The 23,127-nt window shown below is 40.4% G+C and overlaps 1 protein-coding gene across 1 annotated transcript; it reads right to left on the bottom strand.

Moving 5' to 3' along the window:
- Nucleotides 1–2,677: 2,677 nt before the first annotated feature.
- Nucleotides 2,678–3,097, bottom strand: LOC107759007 (uncharacterized). The gene has a single exon (XM_016576867.2). The coding sequence runs from the start codon at nt 3,095–3,097 to the stop codon at nt 2,678–2,680; it is 420 nt and encodes a 139-aa protein (XP_016432353.1).
- Nucleotides 3,098–23,127: the final 20,030 nt, after the last annotated feature.

Below are 23,127 nucleotides of genomic sequence, written 5' to 3'. Positions count from 1 at the left end.
GTAGTTGGTATCTTCAAAAGAACCTTGTAAGAACATTATTAACTTGTCTCTGAATGGTATAGGAAAGCCATCATCAGGAATGGGTAAATCCTTTGTAGTGTAATTTTTCCTTGATAGATTTGTGCAGTCCGCATCTTTGTTTTCTACCCAGTTTTACCAGCTTGTTCGATATTCTTATATCCAATCATATCCACAAGCAGTAGCCACCCTTCCCCTGTTAGAACTACAGTCATCGCGCTAATGATTTCACAACCATTCATCTTATCTAAAACAAGATTGAGTTCACTTGCTCCATTTCATTCACATGATCTTTTAAATGAAGGGTCTTTGTTGCCAATCTCTACAAATGCCTGTTGGATTTTCCCATGTGGCAGGATATCAATGGAAATGTAACTTTACATCGTGAACCATGTAGTGAGGATTTGGATGTACTGATAAGCACAGCTCCACCCCAAATCATCAAGTCTTTCATGGATGTAATTGTGGTACGTATAAGAATCTCGAACTAGAGAAGCCATACCTCCAAAACAGAAAGATCACTGAAAGTTTCATCTAAAGCTGCAATTAGGCCCGTAACTTTTGGGACTCTGAATTTACTAGAAATAACTTCAAATCGAGGAACTAAAATAACGATAGCGGAAATAACAAGTCCACTTGCAAGTTGTAAAATAATATTTGTGGCACCAAATGGAGCATTCACACACACGTTTATAATAGTACAACCCACCTTTTTCCTTGTGTTAGCAAGTAATTGGACAGTAGACGGACAATTACTATCCAAAACAAGACCAAACTTGGTAATTGCCCAAACAATGATGATGCATATACGTATCTGCATAAGTTTCTTAGGAATTCCAACAATAACAGAATAATTAGCATAATAACCACCCATAACAATTTTTATGAGAACACTTTTACTCACACAGTTTGTGTTTACCCAATTGTATGCATCAACAGTATTTCACATATGAAGTTTCAAGGGTGTAATGCAAGAATTCCACAAGGTTGACATTATTAACTTATCAGAACCCAAGTCGCTCGAAGAAGAAGAAATAACACAACTTCTTGTAACGTTAAGGAATTGGTAAGCGAACTAGAGCCAGGATCAAATGGAAACTCTAATCTAAAATGATTAAGTGTAAATTGATGAAAGGATAAAATAAGTTTAGCATGAGCAAGACCACTTAAGTAATCAAATATACCGTTGTCGAGACGTTAGATGTTGCTGCAAGCAGAAAGGACACAAGGCAATGCTAGTTGATTACCAAACATGACATGGTCAGTGTAAGCAAACTTAACTGCAGAAACTGTATGAATCATTTCGTCAAACACCTGGGTTTCATTCTTCACTGAATCTTCAACTTTCATGTTAATTTTCCTATTGGGTATTTCAACGAACATTATGCAGGCATAGCTTTTTGAATTTTCCTCCTCGTTATTTTTAGTTTCCACCATCTCAATAAGTACTTAGGAATCATCCGCAGGGCTAGAGCATCCGTTATCCAAATCACAGTCAACATCTATTGTTGATATATACTCTGGTTCGCACTTATGGTCCAAAGGCACAACCACATCCCGATGTGCAGACGTTTTGGGGATCGTCTTGGAAGAGGCATACAACTTGTTCTCAATGTTGCCGAGAATTATCAGCATACAATTGTTATTGTCCATCATCGCCATCATCAGTCCCTGGATGGCGTCGAGGTGATAATTGATATTAGTAGAAGAGTAGAGATCCATGGAGTCCAAACCAATGAAAGTACCAATGTTATGAACTTCTCAAACAACACAATTGCAACTAGGAACTGAGAATTGATCTTTGATTAATGGAAACTCAGTATATTGAATTAAAGAATAACAAGATAGACGTTAACATAACCAAGATAGGAACAGAAAGAAAGATGGGGGAGAGACAGAGTCACAAAGAGAAATAGGCGAGGAAGAGATCAACCAGAGAGGGGAAGTTTCTACAAAATTTAGCTTATTGTACTACTGCTACCATTCCCATATTTAACTATTCATTACAATGTACCCGACCCGTCAATCCGGATCCCAGATATAGCCCAAAAGCCTTTGTGGTGATCTTTTAATTCTTCTGCTTCTCTTAGTTGGGCCAATAATTGCATCTTCGGATAGCCCAATATCCTTTTTGAGCCCAATTCCTCATCCATCATGACACAAGACTTGACAATAGGATCCCTTAACCGATATGAAGAACTATTTTCAATAACTTTGCATCCAAAGTCGCTATGGCCGAGTGGTTAAGGCGTGTGCCTGCTAAGTACATGGGTTCCCCGCGAGACTACGAATCTCTCAGGCGACATAAATTCTTTTATGCTCTTCCTATTTCTCTTTATTAAGTCCATTTGCGACGTAATTTTTTTTTTCCTTCCTATTTCTCTTTATTAAGTCCATTTATTAACTTGTTATTTTCCTCGAAACGGATCATCAGTGCCAAAATGGTACTGCTACTGAAAAGGAACGTTTGGCTATAAAAAAAAATTGTTTCATGCAAATATTAGATGGAAATGCATAAAGTTGTCCTACATTTCATTTGTATATAAGTATGTAAAATTACAGAATTGAGAACACAGCATGGAAACAAGACATGACTGAAAATTGAAACAATAGAAAAAGGACTTATTTTGCTAGAGAACTGGAAACCGGTTATAATTAATTAGGCAGGACGCTTAGAAGCTTCGAGATCGGCAGCTTGTTTGATCATATTCTGGTCACTATCATCAAGAGCCATTTGAATCGGCGATGATCCAAGTCCATCGGCGATCGCCAGCATAATCTTCCTCATCTCATTCCCAAACTCCTGTCGGTCAACGGTGCCGTTGTGATCACAATCGAACTTCTCGAATATGGAATCGTAGAGGCGGGTGAGTTCCTCCGGCGAAGCGGCAACATCGACGCCGAAGTGAGCCTCTATGAGGCGGAGAGACTCGAACGCTTTGCGAAGCTCAGAACGGGATAAAACGCCGTCGTTGTTGAGGTCCAAATCGGTGAATCCTTTATCGATTGCCTTTGCAAAAGCTGCTTCGTCGTTCACGAAGTCTCGAATTGTTGATCCGTCTATGATCACCACTCCCATTTTTTTACTGATTCAGAAACTACTATGAGGTAGTGCTTGTGAATTGGGAACAGGATATATGGCTGGGGAAATGGAATTTAATTAATAATGTAAAAATTACGCTAACATTTTAAGATAAGATATTTTTGAGAGAAAAGCTAGTCGGTGGATACCTTGTCATTGGAGTACGGAGTTATCATTTTAGGGCACGTGGTGTCTCCATTTGATTTTCTTATTCTTTTTTATAGTCTGAATCTATGAGTAAATATATTTTTTCTAAGAAGATGATGTGACATACAAGGTGTTTACCTTCAAAATCGGATAACAATTAAATTTTTAAGTGATTTTAAGAATACATGATTTAACTTGATACAAAACGACAAATTAGACTGCAATTGAAATAAGATGAAAAAGTAAATGCAAACCACACGAATTGAACAGTCTTAGCCGTGGAGAATTAATCACCCTCGAACCAGGTACTTCGATCGATATCAAGACACAAAAATGAGAGCTTTAAAGAGAGTAGTAAAAACTTAAGGAGAATAATATTGTATTGCTTTGGAGTGCGTGTTACAATGTATTGAATGAATTATCAGATTTTCTTTTTATAGTAGAGGAGTCCTACTCTAGGTACATTTTCATAAAAGGTAAAAGTCTCTTGATTCGTTGATTGTCGGTTCCTTACAGATACGTGTCGAGATTCCCGCCGCAATATCTGATCGGTCACAGATATTTCAGTCTTCTGTTAGTTATCTCATCAATGTTTCTCCGAGCTCATTCGAGGCTAAGGTCGACACCGGACTCACTGCTCCTCGAAGGCAGGCGTTCCGACCTCGGGTTCTAGCTCGGTGGGACTCGAGGTCGATCTTCGGTTCTTGGTTGCCACGTTCCAAGCCTAATCTACTAAGTTGTAGGCGAGCTCGATTTCGACCGTATACAGCTAGTCCCCTCGTTTTTCGGAGAGTAGATGACGAGAAATGACATGAATTTTCGATCCTCACTTAGATATTTTGTGACAGAAACGACAAAACAGTCGAAACGTCTCGTTAGTCAAGTCTTAATGGCATTAAATGCCCGTCAGTTTCCGGTCGCCCACTCCTAGATGTGAACAGTCACTGAGAAACTATAAATACCCTCTCATTAGTTCATTCAAACTTTACTTTCAAACCTTGTGACCTCGTACCTTAGAAATTTCAACACTTCCAAGCATTGATTTTCTGGTTACTCTGAAATCCTTTTATAAGAACTTATGTTCTGTCTTTATCCCAAACTATCAAGCATACTCTTTTAACTCCTTCTTTTTCCCTCATTTTTCAAAGAATTGGCGAAGACTTCAAAGTCCGTTCCCCAAAAAGAAACTCTCTCTTCCTCGTGGCCGGCTACCGAGAAAATCCTCCCGCGCACTGCCATCGAGGAACCGGCACCAGAGCCTCCTCTGAAAATGTTTATTCCCGGGGGGTGCCCGGTCAATGCCGGTTTCAAGGTTGAAAAAACTTCTTTTGTACTAGGTCGATGTGAAGCGGTCTCGAGGTACATATGCTCGATCACCTAGGATGTTCTCTCTGAAGTCAAAAAGGATTGCAACTGGGTTGACAAGCATGTGGTAGTTCCCGAACCTGATGAAGCCATCACCACCCACGTCGAGGGATTTTTAAGTGTTTACACTTATCCCTTCACATTGGGTCCCTTTGACCCGGTCATCATCAACTTCTGCAAGAGATGCGAGGTAGCCCTCGGTCAAATTCACCCCTATTTCTGGAGGATCGTAATCCTCCTCTGTTTCTTTGTGAGCAAGATCGAGGGGTGCTCTTTCACGATCGATCACCTTATGCATTTATACAGTCCCCGACTCTACCGGGGAGGACTGATCAAGCTCGCCCGTCGGGCTAGTAAAGCTGCATTCTCAGTAGAGATCGAGGATGGCTAGGCCATTTCATCCGAGTACGGACCTCACACTTGATCCTGGCCGAGCACATGTCGTTCCTTGAGAAGTGGAATATGAAACATAAGTATATAATTTTGCTTTCAAAATTTTATTTATCACCATTTTCCTTCCTTCTTATCGGTGTTCTGTGACGGTGCAGCCGTTGCCCGGATCCCGAACGCAGTTCCTCGACTCAAGGAGTAGGTCGAGGGCATTGTATCGCAAAGGCCTTATTCTGAGCGCTCGTGGCACGAGATTTCAAAGGGACGATGGGAGGCCCGTTCGCATGGTGAGATCTCTTTCATAAGTGATATTTGGTTTCCTCTTTGCAGGATTGAGTCCTTTTCTTATTTCTTTTTGCAGGTTTACCCAAGGATGTCCAAATGAGGCCCCCATCTGGTAGCGATGATGTACCCACCAAGTTCCCTGCCCCGAGACAGGGTGAAGAGAAGAAAAGAAAAAGGGCTTTGGGTTCTCCGAGCTCGGAGAAAAAGAAACCAAAAAGGAGGCTGATCCGTGAGCCAAAAGAATCCTCCAGCTCTCGAATACTTGATTCGGACTCCCTTCACCGGCTCAGGGACGAGTATGAAGAGGATGAAGTTTTAGTGGCCCGGGAGCCATCGGTCCCTAAAGAACGGGCATTAACCGAATAGGGGACGATAGAGGCCAATCCCACCCAAACTCAAGAGGTCGATGCATCAGTGGGACTGAGGACCCTCAAGATGCCGGTTGCGCTCCACTCGGTATCATCGATATAACAAGATCGCCTTTGTTCACGGACTCGATATTTGGTGAAGCTCAAGCGGCGATGGAGCGTTCAAATGAGGGGGTCCAAGGAGCGAACGATCCCCTCCAAAGCATTTTTGATGGCGTGGATTCTATCATCACGGAGAATGTCACCGGATTGGGTGACATAGAAGTACCAAGAAGAAGTCTGCCCTCGGGGATAGGTAGATCTAGCTCGAGCCCGAGGTTGATCAACTAATTTCTTGCTCTGAGTGTCGATCCTGGTCGAAAGCGGTCACTCATTATCTCTGTTCCGGAGGACGCCCGGGTCCTTTCCGCGTCTGTCGGGGTAGCTAGTTACCTCCGGTGCCTGGTGACCGAAGAAGACCAGGCAAAGATGAACGAGGTGGAATCCCCATGCTTGTTCAACGAAGCACAACATGCATTTAATCGGGTTAAGTGTTTACCAAACCTTTTCGTTTTCCAGCTTTGGTTACTTAATTATCTTAATATTTTTCCTTGTATTCGTAGGCCTCAGTGCTTCACCATGAGACCTTCCTCCGATATCGAGAAGAGCTGAGTCTCCTTGAGGCGAAAGCCAAAGAGCTTATTGAGAAGAGAGAGATGTACAAACTTCTTATTGAGCAACGCGAGGGGGAGGTTAAGAGCCTCCGAGCTGAGTTGAAGGTGGCTCGAAAGGAGCATGATGACTTGGTCGAGCAGGTAAAAATATTTGAGCTTAGTGACGAAGAGTTAGACTTGGTAACTAATGATCGGAATCTGCAGGTCCAACAGAAAATCGACCAAGTTGCCCAACTTCAAGTTGAAATGGACGTTGTCAAGGCCGAGATCGACGAATGGAGGGATAAGATGGATCGTCTAGTCTCGGAGAAGGAGGTTGCTCGGGCGCAACTGACTTTGGCTGAGGTCCAGCTTCGAGAAGCATAGGAAAAGGCCGAGGCACATGCAAAAAAGGTCGAAGAGCTCCAGTCTCGGCTAAGTTCGGCTGCCTCCTGTGAGCACCTAATTTTTGACTATATTTGAATTTTTATCACCTTCTACTATGTAAATATTTTCAGAATGTAATATATATTTTTTAGCTTATTATTAATAATTTAAAAGGTTAATTATTACTATTAGTATTATTTTTATTATTATTTTTGTCTTTATTTTTAAATAAAATGAATTAAAAATCGAAAATAAATAAAAATTAATTATTAATTGTTTTTTAAAACAAAATTTTGGATGGGAATTAAAAAATAGGAAAAGTAGAAATATAAAATTAAAAAGTAAAAGTAAAAGTAGGTAGAAATTGTTTAATAAAAAAGTAAGAGAAAGTGGAAAATTAAAAAAATAAAAGTAAAAGAATGTGAAAATTTAAAAAATAAAAAGTAAAATAAAGTTGGAATTAAAAAATAAAAGTAAGGGTATCTGATTTTCTTTTTTTAAAAAAGGAAAAGTAAGTAGGAAATAAAAAAAGAAATGGCAAATAAAAAAAGAAAAGTAAAAAAAGTGAGAAATTAAAAAATAAAAGTAAAAAATAACTATAGCTTGATTTAGGCGCGATTAATAATAAATCATCGTGACTATGGGTACGGTTCATATGGCATAGTCATGATACGCAAACCCCAATTCAAGTTCGCGTTTCACGCGACTTGACCATAACTTCAAATAATAATAAGGATAAACATGTTGTAAATCGCGGGTGCGTTTCACGTGGCGCGGTTTACAATGTGTACCAAAACGACAAGTATGCGACATCGCGACTTGTTCAAATAAATTCCATAAATATTAAAAAGCGGTAAAAGACAAAAATGCACAATAGGTTTAAAACATGTAATAAATCAGATAATTACGCCAAGTATTAATTGTTAAGCGACCGTGCTAAAACTATGGAACTCGGGAGTGCCTCACACCTTCTCCCAGGTTAACAGAATTCCTTTCCCGGTCTTCTGTATTCGCGGACAAAAAATAAGAGTCAAATTTCCTCGATTTGGGATTCTAAAATAAGCCGGTGACTTGGGACACCATAAATTATTTCAAGTGGCGACTCTGAATTAAATAAATAATCTCATTTCGATTAGTGTCACTTAAATTGGAAAAACTCCCTACCCCTACCCCCTCAGGAAAAAGGAGGTGTGACAGCTCTGGCGACTCTGCTGGAGACCAGAACCCAGAATCTTTGGTCCAGGGTTCAAAATTCGAGCTTAGAATAACTGTTATACTTGCCTTTTGTTTATTATCTAATTTTTACCCTATTTGAGCCTAATGTGCTAAATGTTATTTTTTACCGCTTTGATATTATTTGAACTGTATATAAACTGTACGAAACCATCTTCTCTCTGAGTCTTCTGAATCTTCTGGGAACGGTGCACTTCGCGTGGCTTCTATACTGTTAGAGTCATATCCCAATTTTAGAACGAGGTTCGGACAAGTTGCAAAGCCGGTGAAGTTTCTGTATCCCCGGTACGCTGCCCCCTTCCCCCCCTCCCCCCGGCTCGAGTTGTCTGCTCGGGTAAGCTAGGTCTAGAACAATACACCCAGGATTTAAACTTAGAATGACATAACCTCATGCCGGATCCCTAGTAGGTACGCTTGTTTGCATCACGTGCATTTGACTTTGGGGACTCAACACAGGGGTTGGGTCCGTCTAGGATAGGTGTACCCAAATCAAAAGACCATCCTGATGCATTGTTACGTGCTACTTGTACATTTATTTGTTTCGGCTTGCATGTTGAATGATTTCTAGCATAGGGAAAGAAAATCAAGAAAAACCAAGAGTGAGGCAAGAGAGAGAAATTTACCCGATTTCTGAAAATTCAGGTATTTGAAAAATACTGAAACTCTGAAAAAAGAAGAAGTCATTTTCATAATAAGTCGTGTTTTCCTATTGCTCCAAAATCTACCGAACTACGCGGGTCTGATTCTCACCGGATGTGAGATACGTAGGCAAACCTCATCGGTTCGGGCCCCAATTTTTAAAAATTCAAAAAATATTTTCCTTTAATTCATTCTTTAGGAGTCTTTTCTTAGAAAAATTCAAACAAATAAAAGATAAGAAAATTTTTAAACCCAAAAATATTTTTTCTTTGTAGAAGTCTTTCATTCGAAAAATAAAAAAGAAAACAAATCAAATCAAAACCCAAAAATATATTTTCCACCATTTTTAGAAGTCTTTTGCCCAGAAATTCAAAAAACAAATCGTAAATCAAAAATCCAAAAATATTTTCTTTCTTCTTTAGAAGTCTTTATTTCGAAAATTTTTAAAAAAATAAATCAAAACAAAAAATCCAAAAATATTTTCTTTCCTCTTTAAAAGCCTTTCCTTCGGAAATTCCAAAAGAAGAAAAAAACAAAATGCAAAAATAAATAAATAAATTATATTGTTTTTCTAAACGCTCTCACAGTTTGAGTGTTATAAAAAGTAAGTAAAAAAAAGTTAGTTTATTTACTCCATTCCTGATTTTTTCGAACTACGTAAGATCTGATTCATGCGGCGTCATGATACGTAGGCAATCCCCATCGTATTCGATCATTGACATCAAATAAAGTGAGTGAAAACAAAAAAAAAAGGAGGAAAAAAGAAAAGAAAAGAGTGACCAAAACAAAAAAAGCAAGAGTGAAAAATCCAAAAAGAGAACTCTGTGTCCAGAAAATCACGGAATGTTTTTGTGAATATGCTGTCAAATGCGCGAGCAAGCCGCCAGGGTAAATCCTCAAATGGACGAAGCATAAATGGCTATGGTTTTCCTAAAGGCCCAAGAGGCGGATTACTTCCAGAACATGATGTCCGCTATGGGTAAGTCGTTCGATGAGGCTATCAAAATTGGGGAAGTGGTTGAAAATGGTTTAAAAACAGGTCGAATCTTGAGTCATGCTGCTTTTAAGGACATATCACAGGCTGCTCAGAATGGTTCGGAGGGTTTGATGACCAGAAACAAGAGAGAAGAGGGAGCCATGATGGCTTCGAGCTCGAGGGGGTCCGCAGGTCATTCAGCCAATCATATGTGCTTCCTAAGGTCCCATCACACTATTATCCCTTCAAGATGCTACTTATGCCGTGGCACCGCCTCCCTATGCGGTGATGAACGCGCAACCTTACACACGGTCGCATCATTATACACAAAACCACGCTCCACCTCCTAGAAATGCCCATCCTTACCGAGCTCCATATAATCCTCAACCAAATGTCCCCTAGTACAATCCTCGCCCAAGAGATCCTTTTAGAAAGAATCAGTTCACCTCTATTGGTGAATCGTACTCAAGCTTGTTCCAAAAGCTAATCAGGCTAGGTCTGCTGGAGCCAGTGGCCCCGAACTGGCCGAACCCCGAGTCCCCCTCGCACCAAGCTGATGCTATATGTGAATACCACTCTGGAGCAGTGGGACACAGTACGGAGGACTGTTGGACTCTAAAAAGGGCAGTTGAGGACTTGATTGAAGCTGAAAGAATCGTTCTTCGGGACGAAGAGGCTCCTGATGTGATGAACAATCCTTTGCCTGCTCACAACAATCGGCCAGTAGTCGGAATGATTTGTGAAGATGAGAAATTTGATCCGGCACTGAAGGCCATTGGAGCCATTGCCGAGACAGAAGAAAAGCCAAAAAACGGTCACCAAGCTTGAATGTTCCCCATCAGACGGGAGTCTCGGTAGCCAGTCTTTCTATCATTTCTGCGTCCGGAATATCTCAGGGTGTGATCCGGATGTTTTACTTTATTGTCTTACTTTCCGATGTAAACCCTTCTATCTTTAAAATTCAAAAAACAAAAATTCGAAAAAAATAATATCAAATGAAATTAATATTTCATTGTCCAGGAATGTCTTTTTTCTTAATTTTGTCACTTCTTTTATTCTTTCTTCAGTTCTGTTAAATGCAGATTTCAATAACATGACATGCTTGCGGACTTCATGCTCAGACCCTAAAACGTTATCAAACTCCGAAATAATGATTCAAGAATCAGAATGCAATCAAGATAGGTTTAGTAGGTTTTACCTCGAGGCACATGGTTCGAGATGACCAAAAGAAGAAGTCTCAATTCAAAATAAAAGCAAAGAAAAAAAATAAGTGAATCCAAAATGCAAAAGCAATTGAAAAGATGTGGAATGCTAAGACATGACTGAAGCCACGAGCATTGGAGTCCTGTTTTGATTAGAATAAGCTATAGAAAAATAAACTAGAACCTACAGCTAGCGAGCATCAAGGTTTATATCAGAGTCTACATGAAGAACCAGTCAAGACTCAAGATCAAGTTTCTGAAGACTCATAGATAGGAATCTTGTAACTCATAACTGATAGGCTTGTTTAATTTCTTTTTTATATAATAGTAGGACCGCGGACTGGAGCCTCGACGGAACCTCACTCGACTCCTCAACTCATCATTCCACCATTCTCCTTGAACTACACGTGACTTGATTCCCCTATAACCCGGGATATGTAGGTTGTCCAAAACCAGGGCTCGGTTGCACCTTATCTTTTATTTCTTTTCCTTTTGAATAATGGGTTAGTAAGAAATTAGTCACGTGGCTCACCTAGTATTTGCCTGAAAACTCTTCATATTTTCAAGCAAAGAGGGGCAGGTGTGAGCACCTAAATTTTGACTATATTTGAATTTTTATCACCTTCTACTATGTAAATATTTTCAGAATTTAATATATATTTTTTTGCTTTGTTACACTTATATATATAGAAAAATTATTAATAATTTAAAAGGTCAATTATTACTATTAGTATTTTTTTAATTATTTTTGTCTTTATTTTTAAATAAAATGAATTAAAAACCAAAAATAAATAAAAACTAATTATTATTATTTTTAAAACAAATTTCGGATGGGAATTAAAAAATAGGAAAAGTAGAAATATAAAATTAAAAAGTAAAGGTAAAAGTAAAAGTAGGTAGAAATTATTTAATAAAAAAAGTAAAAGAAATTGGAAAATTAAAAAAATAAAAACAAAAGAATGTGAAAATTTTAAAAATGAAAAGTAAAATAAATTTGGAATTAAAAAATAAAAGTAAGGGTACCTGATTTTTTTTTAAAAAATAAAATTAAAAGTAAGTGGAAAATAAAAAAAGAAAAGTAAAATAAGTGGAAAATAAAAAAAGAAAAGTAAAAAAGTGGGATTTAAAATATATTAAAAGTAAAAAAGTGAGAAATTAAAAAATAAAAGTAAATGAAAGTGGAGAATTATTTTTTTAAAAAAATAAGAAAAATGGGAAGTGAAAATTCTTTTTAATTAAAAATAAATAAAAAATAAAAATCTGAAAAATCCGAAATATTTTTCTATAAATAGAAGAGAAATGTGATGAAAAAAAAGGATAGAGAGAAAGGAAAAAATAGGGAGGAAGGAATTGAGAAAAATTTATTTTCTTCTAGGATAAGGAAATTTCTACTCGTGTCATTCTTTCTTCGGCTTTCTTTCGAAATATCCAGCAGCTTCACCGCCCCAAAATCACCAGCCCTTGACCACTTTTGAGCCATCGTTAACCCAAAAAAAAAATCCAAAAATAGCCACTAAATCATCAGTTTTGCAAGGTCGATTGAGGTTGCAAGTTGAGATTTGCCGCTCGAGTTTTCCGTGGTCCGAAGGGTCCAGTTGAGAGCTATCCTATCATTTAGTGGTTGTAATTTAAATCCACAATCATAAATACAAAGGTTCACTTCTCTTTCTATTTTATTTTTTCTCATTAATGTTTTGGGTCACTCTGTTTTAATTTAACTTTGAGTATGATATGATCGAGTTTGCATCTGAGTGTGCTAAGATTAATTTGTTCTCATGTTGAGTATTTTTTAAGATTAATTTATTGTCCTTTTTAGTAGTTCATTTGATTAATTTTATTGATGAATATGTATTAATTCGTTACTTTTCTTGTTTATTCAATGAAGTAATGGCTTTCCATTTTAGCATGCTTTAGTTTCATTTTGATCTCCTATCTTAGTGACTATAATTGGTCCTGCATGTATCAATCTTTTCCTGCCATAAATTTAGTCCAATTTCAAATATTGGTTAGAAGTAAAACTATAAGAGATTAGGTTGGGCCATGATTGGTGTAAAACTTTAATTGGACTTCCCTAGCATATTTATGGGCTAATTGTTGCACATGACCAAAACCAAATAAACATTCACAAGCTAGCCAACTTTTTCCATAATTAATTTACTTCATTTCCCTCATAACAATATACATACCTCATGACCTTACAATAATGTCAAAATTAGTAATTGAATAATATTCAAACACCGTAGCTTGATTTAGGCGCGATTAATAATAAATCATCGTGACTATGGGTACGGTTCATGTGGCATAGTCATGATACACAAACCCCAATTCAAGTGCGCGTTTCACGCGACTTGACCATAACTTCAAATAATAATAAAGATAAATATGTTGTAAATCGCAGGTTTCACGTGGCGCGGTTTGCAATGTGTACTAAAACGACAAGTGTGCGACATTGTGACTTGTTCAAATAAATTCCATAAATATTAAACAGCGGTAAAAGACAAAAATGCACAATAGGTTTAGATAATTACGCCAAGTATTAATTGTTAAGCGACCGTGCTAAAACCACGGAACTCGGGAGTGCCTCACACTTTCTTCCAAGTTAACAGAATTCCTTACCCGGTCTTCTGTGTTAGCGGACCAAAAATAAGAGTAAAATTTCCTCGATTTGGGATTCTAAAATAAGCCGGTGACTTGGGACACCATAAATTATTCCAAGTGGCGACTCTGAATTAAATAAAGAATCTCATTTCGATTAATGTCACTTAAATTGGAAAAACTCCTTACCCCTACCCGCTCGGGAAAAAGGAGGTGTGACACCTCCGAGCGGAAAATTATGGACAAGGAGCTTGAAATGGCCAAGTTAGTGGTGGCGGTGGTTAAAGTTGACGCCGACGAGATGGTGGCCCAATATAAGGCCGATGCCGAGGTGGCCCAGTATCGCTTGAAAGATATCGTTGAATACGAGAAGCGACAGTCATGAAGAGAGGCCCTCGAGGAGGTCCATGCTCGGAGTTTCGATCTATCGACCGAGATCGAGACCGCTAAGGTGCTCGAGGCCGAGGCCAAAAACTTGGACTGCCCCGAAGAAAAAGAAGAAGAAGACTCCGATGGTCCCGATGGAACTGGGGATGAAGAGGACCAGGCTGTTTAGACGCCTTTGTAAATTTATTTTTGCCTTTTTGTTGTTTTTTTGTACTCGTGTACGTTTGTATTTTTGTTAGAGCCATTTGGCCTTTGCAAAGATTGTATATACTATATGAGGCTTGTTTTCCCCTTCGGCAGTTTATATATTATGTTTTCCTTTGCTTTATTCTTTATGTTTGCAAAGGTCGAAATGCCTTAGCATAAAATAGTTAGGTCATGTCAGGAGGTTCAAACAGGCCTTGCCTTCAATATTATTTTGTTTAAGGCATCGTGGGGGTTCGACATGATCGAGAAGTTTATTTCCTAAAGTAATTATGATTTTCTAGATTGTAGTTTGCCGAGGGTAGCCTTTAGAACCGGTTATGAAATTTTTGAAGGCCTTTTTTTTGTTACGGGTATCGGACGTCTTCGAGCCATTTTAGTATGGCCATAGCCTTTTTAGTTCGGGCGTCGCATAATAGGTCTTGTGCCCTCGGGCTTCGATAGCCCGAGCCATCCGAGTTTGTTTTTGAACGGTAGTCCCCGATTTGGGTGATCGTTTGAACCCAGTTAAGGCAGCCCTTGGGCTCGATACCTTTAGGGGATCGTATGTAGGAAATTCCTTTACGAAAAGAAAAGTTTTTAAGGGACAAGATATTTATCCGCAAGGTAGAGACTTTATTCTTGTGCGTAATAGTTACACATGTGTACAAATTTTGTGCCAGGGCTCGATCAGTCTATGCGGGCACGATTCATTTGATCGTTTGACCCTTACAATAAATCCTACCGATCGAGCCGGGACCATTGAATCATAAAGTTTCATTCCTTGCTAAAGTTGTTATCTGAGGGTGATGCCCCTGGTGTTTGGGGCCGATCGAAGAGAGTCCTCGAATACTGTTGTGGTCTTCGATACCAATTTGTAACCGACCTTCAATTTTAAGTTAGCACGATTTACTTGTTGCCACGTTAAAAACCTTTCCGGAAAACCCATTTGGGACAAAACTGGTTCAAGGAAAAAAGAGTACAACGCGTGTTTTCAGGCCTAAAGGTTGTATCGTTCTTTGATGATTTCCTGCAAGTGTTAGTTCGGAATGTAAATAAATAAAAGGAAATGAATGGGATCGTACCTTAGCAATAGTATTGCTTCAAGTGATCTATGTTCCAGTTGTTTGGTAGTTTCTCACCGTTCATCGTTCAAAGTTTGTACGATACTTTATCGGTGATCTCGCTAATTTGATAAGGGCCTTCCCACTTCGGCTCCAACTTCCCTTCATTCAGGTTTCGGGTGTTTAGTGTAACCTTCCTTAGTACCAAGTCCCCGACATTGAAGTATCGAAGGTTGGTCCTTCGATTGTAATATCTCTCGATCCGCTGCCTTTGGGCGGCCAACTGGACAAGGGCTTCTTCGAACCTTTCATCCAATAAATCTAGGCTCGTGTTCATAGCCTCGCCGTTCAATTCCTCGGTTGCATATCGGAACCTAAGACTTGGCTCTCCGACTTTGATCGGTATTAGAGCTTCGACGTCGTAGACTAGTGAGAACGGGGTGGCCCCGGTACTTTACTTCGAGGTCATTCGGTATGCCCATAAGACTTCGGGCAGGATTTCCTTCCATCTTCCTTTGGTGTTAGTTAACCTCTTTTTGAGGTTTTGGAGTATGGTTTTGTTGGTCGATTCTGCTTTTCCGCTCCCACTAGGGTGGTAGGGCATTGATAGGATCCCTTTGATTTTATGATTTTCGAGAAACTTGCTTACCTTGCTGCCGATGAATTATTTCCCGTTGTCGCACACGATCTCGGCCAGCATTCCGAATCGGCATATGATATGATCCCAAATGAAGTCAATGACTTCTTTCTCCCTGGCCTTTTCGTATGCCTAGGCTTCCACCCACTTAGAAAAATAGTCATTCATAAACAATATAAATTGAGCCTTACCGGGTGCCCATGGAAGAGGGCCAACAATATCCATTCTCCACTTCATGAACGACCATGGTAATAAAACCAAATGCAGCAGCTCCCCGGGTTGATGAATCATCGGAGTGTGTCTTTGACATTCATCACATTTTCGTATGAATTCCTTCGTGTCTTTTTCCATATCGATCTAGTAATAACCGGCTCTGAATATTTTTCGAACCAATGATTCGGCGCCTGAATGATTTCCACAGGTACCTTCGTGGATTTCCCTCAACACGTACTTAGTATCCCCTGGCCCTAGACATATTGCAAGTGGGCCATCGAATGCTCTTCTGAATAGGGTTCCGTCTTTGGACAGGCTAAACCGGGCTGACTTTATACGCAGGGCCCTCGATGCTTTTGGATTTGAGGTCAGTTTCCTAGTCTTCAAATATTCTACAAATTTATTTATCCAGTCCCAAGTTAGACTCATTGAGTTGATCTCGGCATGGCCTTCTTCCACCACTGATCTCATAAGTTGTACGACTTCCCCCGAGTTGAACTCATCGTCCTCGACCGATGACCCTAGGTTAGAGAGGGCATCAGCATCACTGTTTTGATCCCGAGGTATGTGTTGCAAAGTCCATTCTTTGAATCGATGTAATATTACCTGCAATTTATCCTGGTACCTTTGTATTCATTCTTCTCTGACCTCGAACTTCCCATTAACTTGGTTTACCACGAGGAGGGAGTCGCGCTTAGTTTCAATTACCTCTGTCCCAAGCTTTTGGCTAGTTCGAGACCTGCAATCGTGGCCTAATATTTAGCCTCATTGTTAGTCAATTTCATAGTCCTAATAGATTGTCTAACTACATTGCCTGTATATGGCTTCAATACGATGCCAAGTCCGGACTCTTTTGCTTTCGAAGCGTCGTCTGTGAAGGGGGTCTAGATCCCCGAGGAGGTTCCTGAGTTGATTAATAACTCTCTTTCAACCTCGGGTATTAGGGCCCGCGTAAAGTCAGCCAGAAAGTCTGGCAAAATTTGAGACTTAATGGCGGTCCGGGGTTGATATTCAATATCGTACCCACTGATTTTCATGGCCCATTTGGCCAATAAGCCCGTGAGCTTGGGCTTATGCATAACATTCCTCAATGGGTAAGTAGTCACGACATATATGGGGTGACACTGGAAGTATAGTTTTAGCTTTCTAGAGGCGCTTAACAAAGTGAACGCCAGCTTTTCTAGGTGAGGATACCTAGTTTCGGCCTCACCCAGGGTCCTGCTAACATAGTAAATTGGAAATTGCGTACCTTGCTCTTCCCGGACCAGGACTCCACTTACCGCTATCTCCGATACTACCAAGTACAAGTATAGTTGTTCGTCTGTCTTCGATGTGTGGAGCAGTGGTGGGCTTGATAGATACCGCTTGAGTGCCTCCAAGGCGCGTTGGCACTCCGAGGTCCATGAGAAGTTATTCTTCTTCTTCAATAGTTTGAAGAACCGATGGCTCTTGTCGTAGGACCTCGAGATTAATCGCCCAAGGGCGGCTATGCACCCGGTTAATCTTTGCACGGCCTTCACGTTGTCCACAACCGTGATATCTTCGATGGCTTTGATCTTGTCAGGGTTGATCTCGATTCCCCGATTGGATACCATGAATCCGAGGAATTTACCTGACCCAACTCCAAATGCACATTTCTCCGGGTTCAGCTTCATATTGTATTTCTTTAACATGCTGAAGGTTTTCTACAAATGTTTTAAATGGTCCTTTACTCGCAGGGACTTAACCAGCATATCGTCAATATAAATCTCCATTGATTTTCCTATTTGTTCTTCGGACATCCGATTTACTAGGCGTTGGTAAATGGCACCGATGTTTTTATCCCGAATGGCATCACGTTATAGCAGTAGGTGCCGTATTTAGTGATGAATGAGATTTTTTCTTGGTTACCCGAGTCCATCCGTATTTGGTTGTACCCGGAGTAGGCATCGAGAAAACTGAGGATCTCGTGACCGGTCGTGGCATCGATCATGCGATCGATGCTGGGCAAAGGGAAAGAGTCCTTGGGACATGCCTTATTCACATACTTATAGTCTACCTACATTCTTAATTTATTCCCTTTTTAGGGACTACCACTACGTTCGCTAACCAATTCGGGTATTTAACCTTCCGAATGGAACTTATTTTAAGGAGTTTAGATACCTCGTCCTTGATGAAAGCATGTTTGATCTCGGACTGGGATCTCCTCTTCTGCTTCACCAGATGGGACTTCGAGTCCAGGCTTAGCTTATGAGCGGTTATTTCCGGCGAGATCCCTGTCATGTCAAGGTGGGACCAAGCGAAACAATCTATGTTAGCCATAAGAAACTGAATGAGTTTTTTCCTAAGCTCGGGATTTAACCCCGTGCCCAGGTATACCTTTTGATCGAGTATATGTTTGACCAATATGACCTGTTACAGCTCCTCGACTGTCGATTTAGTGGCGTCGGAATCATCAGGGGCTATAAAAGACCTGGGTACCCCGTAATCATAATCATCGTCTTCATCAGTCCCCTGTTTCTTCGGTTGGGTCGGAGCTGATGTCGGTAATGCTATTTAGTTTATGTCTTTATGACCAATCTCGGCCCCTTTGTCATTGCAAGTATGGATATCAGAATCGCTTCTTCGACCGCAAACATCTCCTTTGCGGCTGGCTGTTCTCCAGTGCATCATTGTGGGGCTATATGATCCCTTCCGTGTACTCGTCGTTGAAAGACAAGGTTCCTTCCGGTATGTAATCTTGAGTTCATTTCTCCCTCGTGATGGACACTTTGGTTTGCTTCAACATCGGCCCCTACGGGACATTGACCCCACAAATGATCACGTTAATGACGTGTTGAGGTTCTTCTTGTTTGGTCTATTTGTTAGAATCCCTATTTCTGAAATGATTCTTGGCTTGGTCGGTCAGGAATTCTCTAAGTTTCCCGTTGTTGAATAGTTGGGCTACTTCCTCTCTCAATTGTCGGCAATCCTCCGTTCTGTGGCCGTGAGTGCCATGATATTTACATATCTGGTTAGGATCCCTTTGGGTTGGATCAGATTGTATAGGTAGAGGCCATTTGGTATCTTTGATGCATCCGATAGCCGATACAGTGGCGGCAACATCGACATTAAAGTTCTATTCTGATAACCTCGTTGCTTATTTAGGCCCGAAGAACCTATCAAAGTTGTTTTTGCTCATGAGTCCCCGGTTTCTTTGTCCTCAATTAATTCTCATTTAGTTTCTCATAGAGTTCCGCCCGGACCCACTACTTCTTCAGTCTCCATTATACGGCTAGTACCGATCCCTGTTTGGTCTTGGTTCACGTTCGATATCTCTCTTGACTCTGTCGATGTTTCTGTTACACCCGGTGCGTCACAAGGTGACGTAATGAATATGAGACTTGTTAATCATGATTTAAATGAGTTTAAAGTCATAATATGGCTGTATATGATGTTTGGATAGAAAATACAAAGTTTGGGTAAAATAGGATTAAAGTTGCGGAAAAGCCGACTAAGGATTTGCCTTATAATAGAGCTGTTTCAGCAATATGTTTCGTCTGCTATATGGGGTCCTTTTGGGACATATTATATACCTAATTGAAGATCTATGAGTCTAGTTTATAACGCATTAAACCGTTTGTCGATACAACATTGGAGTAGAGAAATATCCTTGTTTTTGCGAGACTGCACAAGCAGCTCGGTTGGGACCCGCTTGCGATGGCCACCGACCTTACGTCTTTTAAACGATTTTTCAGCCTCATTTCGGGTCATTTCTCACCAAAATTTCGTCCAAAAGCTCTCCAAAACCTCCCTAACATATCCCAAGATCCCAAGAACCAAACTCAAGGGAAATAAACTCAAATCATCATCAAAGGTGTTAAAGACTACACGAGAATGCTTCAATGATGTTGTGGTGTGATTGAGGGCTATTGTGAGCTAAGTTGAGATATGGTTTCGAGTTGTAGCTGCTGTCCAAGGTATGTATAACATCTTCTTGATTGTGCCTAAGGTTAATCTTATGTTGGTTGTGTTGTTTGAGTGAAAAACCATAAGATAGCACTTGAAAGAACATGGGATATGGTTGTCTTTTTGGTTGGACTGTTTTGTGGCTAAATATATGGTTTGTGGTGGCTGGAAATTGTGAGAAATAATTTGATAATGTTATGGCTGATGTTGTTAAGTTTTTTCTAGGTGTTAACTAAGTTGATTGAAGAAGAAAAGATGAAAAACAAGTGATTAACGATAAAAATTAAGGTGTTAGACGTATGACTCTTTTTTGGAAGGAATTTTGTGGATGTTTTGAACTAGAAATAATATAGTACATATAAATATGATGTTCTGAAGGTTGTAAACTAATTTATAGAATAAGATTTGGATTAAATTTATATCTTGTTCTGAGCAAAAACAAGCTTCCCTCTCAATATGATTTTTAAGATAATCAGAGAAACTTATATTGGATTATATTGTTGTTGTTGCTATTGGGTTTTGGTACGATATGTTTGTATACATATAAGGGTATGACGGGGCCCAGTCCCATCCTTTATACAGTTTTACACTATATTAGAGGTCTGTAGATAGTCATGTATAGTTGGATAGTATGTGGCCTTGTCGGCTCGCCCTATTGTATTCCGCATGTATATGTATATATGTCTTTTGAGTATGTCTCCTCACGTATGTTATTCACATGATTCAGCAGTTTAGGGGCAGATGTTATGCATGACCTACACTTATTTCATGTTTATATCTTAGATGTATGCTTAGGGGTGTTTGGTAGGTAGAACTCGGGCACTCATCACAGTCCATCATTTTGGGTCGTGACAAAAGTGGTATCAGAGAAGTTCCATCCTAGGGTTGTCTATAGACCTTGTGTAGTAGAGTCTTGTTTATGAGTGTGTTGTGAACCATACTTATAAACAGGAGGCTGCAGTACATATAGGATGTTACCCTCCCTTCTTATCTTAGATCGTGCGATATAAGAATTCATTTTCCTAATGTTATGTTATGTTTTCAGCGATGCCCAAGAAGGCTACAGCCGCCCAGAAGGGCAAGTCCGTGGATGATGAGACTACAAGTCAAGCTCCACGAGTTACCAGGGCTCGAGGAGAGTCACATAGTGAGACTCCATCTCAGACTTCACATACCCTACCCTCTCTGGAGTATATCCAAGGGGCACCATCTCCAGCGCCAGCCCCACTACCCCCAGTTCCTCAGCCGGGAGATAAAAGATGCTATTCATCTATTGACTTGATTAGTGGCCGCACATGCTTAACGCCAGGAGGTAGGTATCGGTCATGCAGATAGAGCCATCAGTGCGAGGGTTTGCGATTTCATTAATTTGGACCCTCCCATATTCACCGGAGCAGATCCAAATGAGGACCCTAAGGTATTTATTGATAGGATGCAAAGAACTTTGAGGTTAATGAAGGCCACTGTGACCGAGTCAGTTGAGCTAGCTTCCTATAGACTTCAGGATGTTGCAGTTAATTGGTACGAGTCTTGGGAGTTGTCCAGAGGTGAGAATGCCTTTCCAGCAGTATGGCAAGAGTTTAGGGAGGCTTTTCTTCATCATTATTTGCCACTAGAGCTTAGACGGACCAGAGTTGATAGGTTCTTGACCCTTCGGTAGGATAATATGAGTGTTTGGGAGTACAACCTTCAGTTTGATTCTTTGGCTAGGTATTCTCCCACTATTGTAGCTAAGATGAAGGATCGGGTTTACCGGATCATGATGGGGTTAGAGCCTCACCTACTTAATGACTATATATCGATCTCACTTCAGCCAGACATCATATTCAGGCATACGCTCAGGGTGTAGAGGAGTGTAAGCAGAAGCAGAGGGTGGATCATGAGCATGATAGGGGCCAGAGTAAGAGAGCGAGATCTTCAGGTCCTTCTAGCGAGTTACGAGGTGGTCAGCAACAACAGTACCCGAGGTATCTAGCCCAGCCATCGGCTAGTGCACCCCCTCAGTTTTTCGATAGGAGATTTGATCGTTCCATATATTCAGGGCCCAGTCAGGGTTCCAGGGCCTCTAGTTCTTAGTATAAGGGTGAGTCAAGTCAGATGAGGCCACATTTGCCACGATGTGCTCAGTGTGGTAAGCAGCATGTCGGGCAGTGCCTTGTAAGGTTGGGTGTTTGTTATACTTGTGGTTATCCAGGCCACATTATGAGAGATTATCCGATGAGAGGTGGTGCAGGTATAGTTCAGTCAGCGAGATCTGTAGCCAGTTCGTCATCATCAGTACGCCCCTTGGGCAAGGTTCACGGGCACCAGCTGGTCGTGGTAGAGGCAGAAGTGGAACATCTAGCTCGAGCGGTCCTTTGAAATGTATTTATGCATTAGCGGGTCGATAGGATCAGGAGTCATCACCTGATGTTGTTACATGTATATTATCAGTCTCCTCATATGATGTATATGCATTAATTGATCCAGGTTCCAGCTTATCGCACGTCACTCCGTTGGTTGCTAGTAAGTTTGGGATAGAACCTGAGTTGATTGAACCTTTGGAGGTGTTTACACATGTTAGGGATCCAGTGATAGCTAGACATGTATATAAAGACTATATAGTAGTAGTTCATAGTCGTTCTACAAGAGCAGACCTGATTGAGTTAGATATGGTGGAATTTGATGTTATAATGGGTATGGATTGTTTGGCTTCTTGTTATACTAACGTTGATTGTAGATCAAAGATGGTTCGGTTCCAGTTTCTAGGGGAGCCAATTCTGGAGTGGAAAGGTAATACTGCATCACCAAGAGGTAGGTTTATTTCCTATCTCAAGGCAAGAAAGATGATCAGAAAGGGCTATATTTATTACTTAGTTCGGGTACAGGATGTGAAATCAGAGTCACCGACCCTTCAGTCTATCCCGGTGGTTAATGAGTTCCCTGATGTTTTTCCCGATAAGCTTCCAGGCCTTCCGCCAGAGCGGAAGATTGAGTTTGCTATTGACACATTACCAGATACACAGCTGATATCTATTCCTCCATATAGAATGGCACCTGCAGAGCTGAGACAGTTGAAAGAACAACTGAGGGATTTGCTTGAAAAAAGGCTTTATCAAACCTAGTACATCACCGTGGGGAGAGCCTGTAAGAAATAAAGATGGTTCTTTGTGGATGTGTATTGATTACAGGCAGTTGAATAAGGCGATGATCAAGAATAAGTACCCGCTCTCGAGAATTGATGATTTATTTGAGCAGTTACAGGCTGCCAGGTGTTTCTCGAAGATAGACTTGAGGTCTGGGTACCATCAGGTAAGGGTTAAAGAGAAAGATATTCCGAAGACATCATTCAGGACCAGATACGGTCACTATGAGTTTCGAGTTATGTCGTTCGGGTTGACCAGTGCCCCAACAATAT

Source organism: Nicotiana tabacum, chromosome 19, assembly GCF_000715075.1.
Source record: "Nicotiana tabacum cultivar K326 chromosome 19, ASM71507v2, whole genome shotgun sequence".
Classification (NCBI taxonomy): Eukaryota; Viridiplantae; Streptophyta; class Magnoliopsida; order Solanales; family Solanaceae; genus Nicotiana; species Nicotiana tabacum.
Note: the sequence above shows the minus strand (reverse complement) of the source record. Positions and strands in the feature narration are given on the sequence as shown.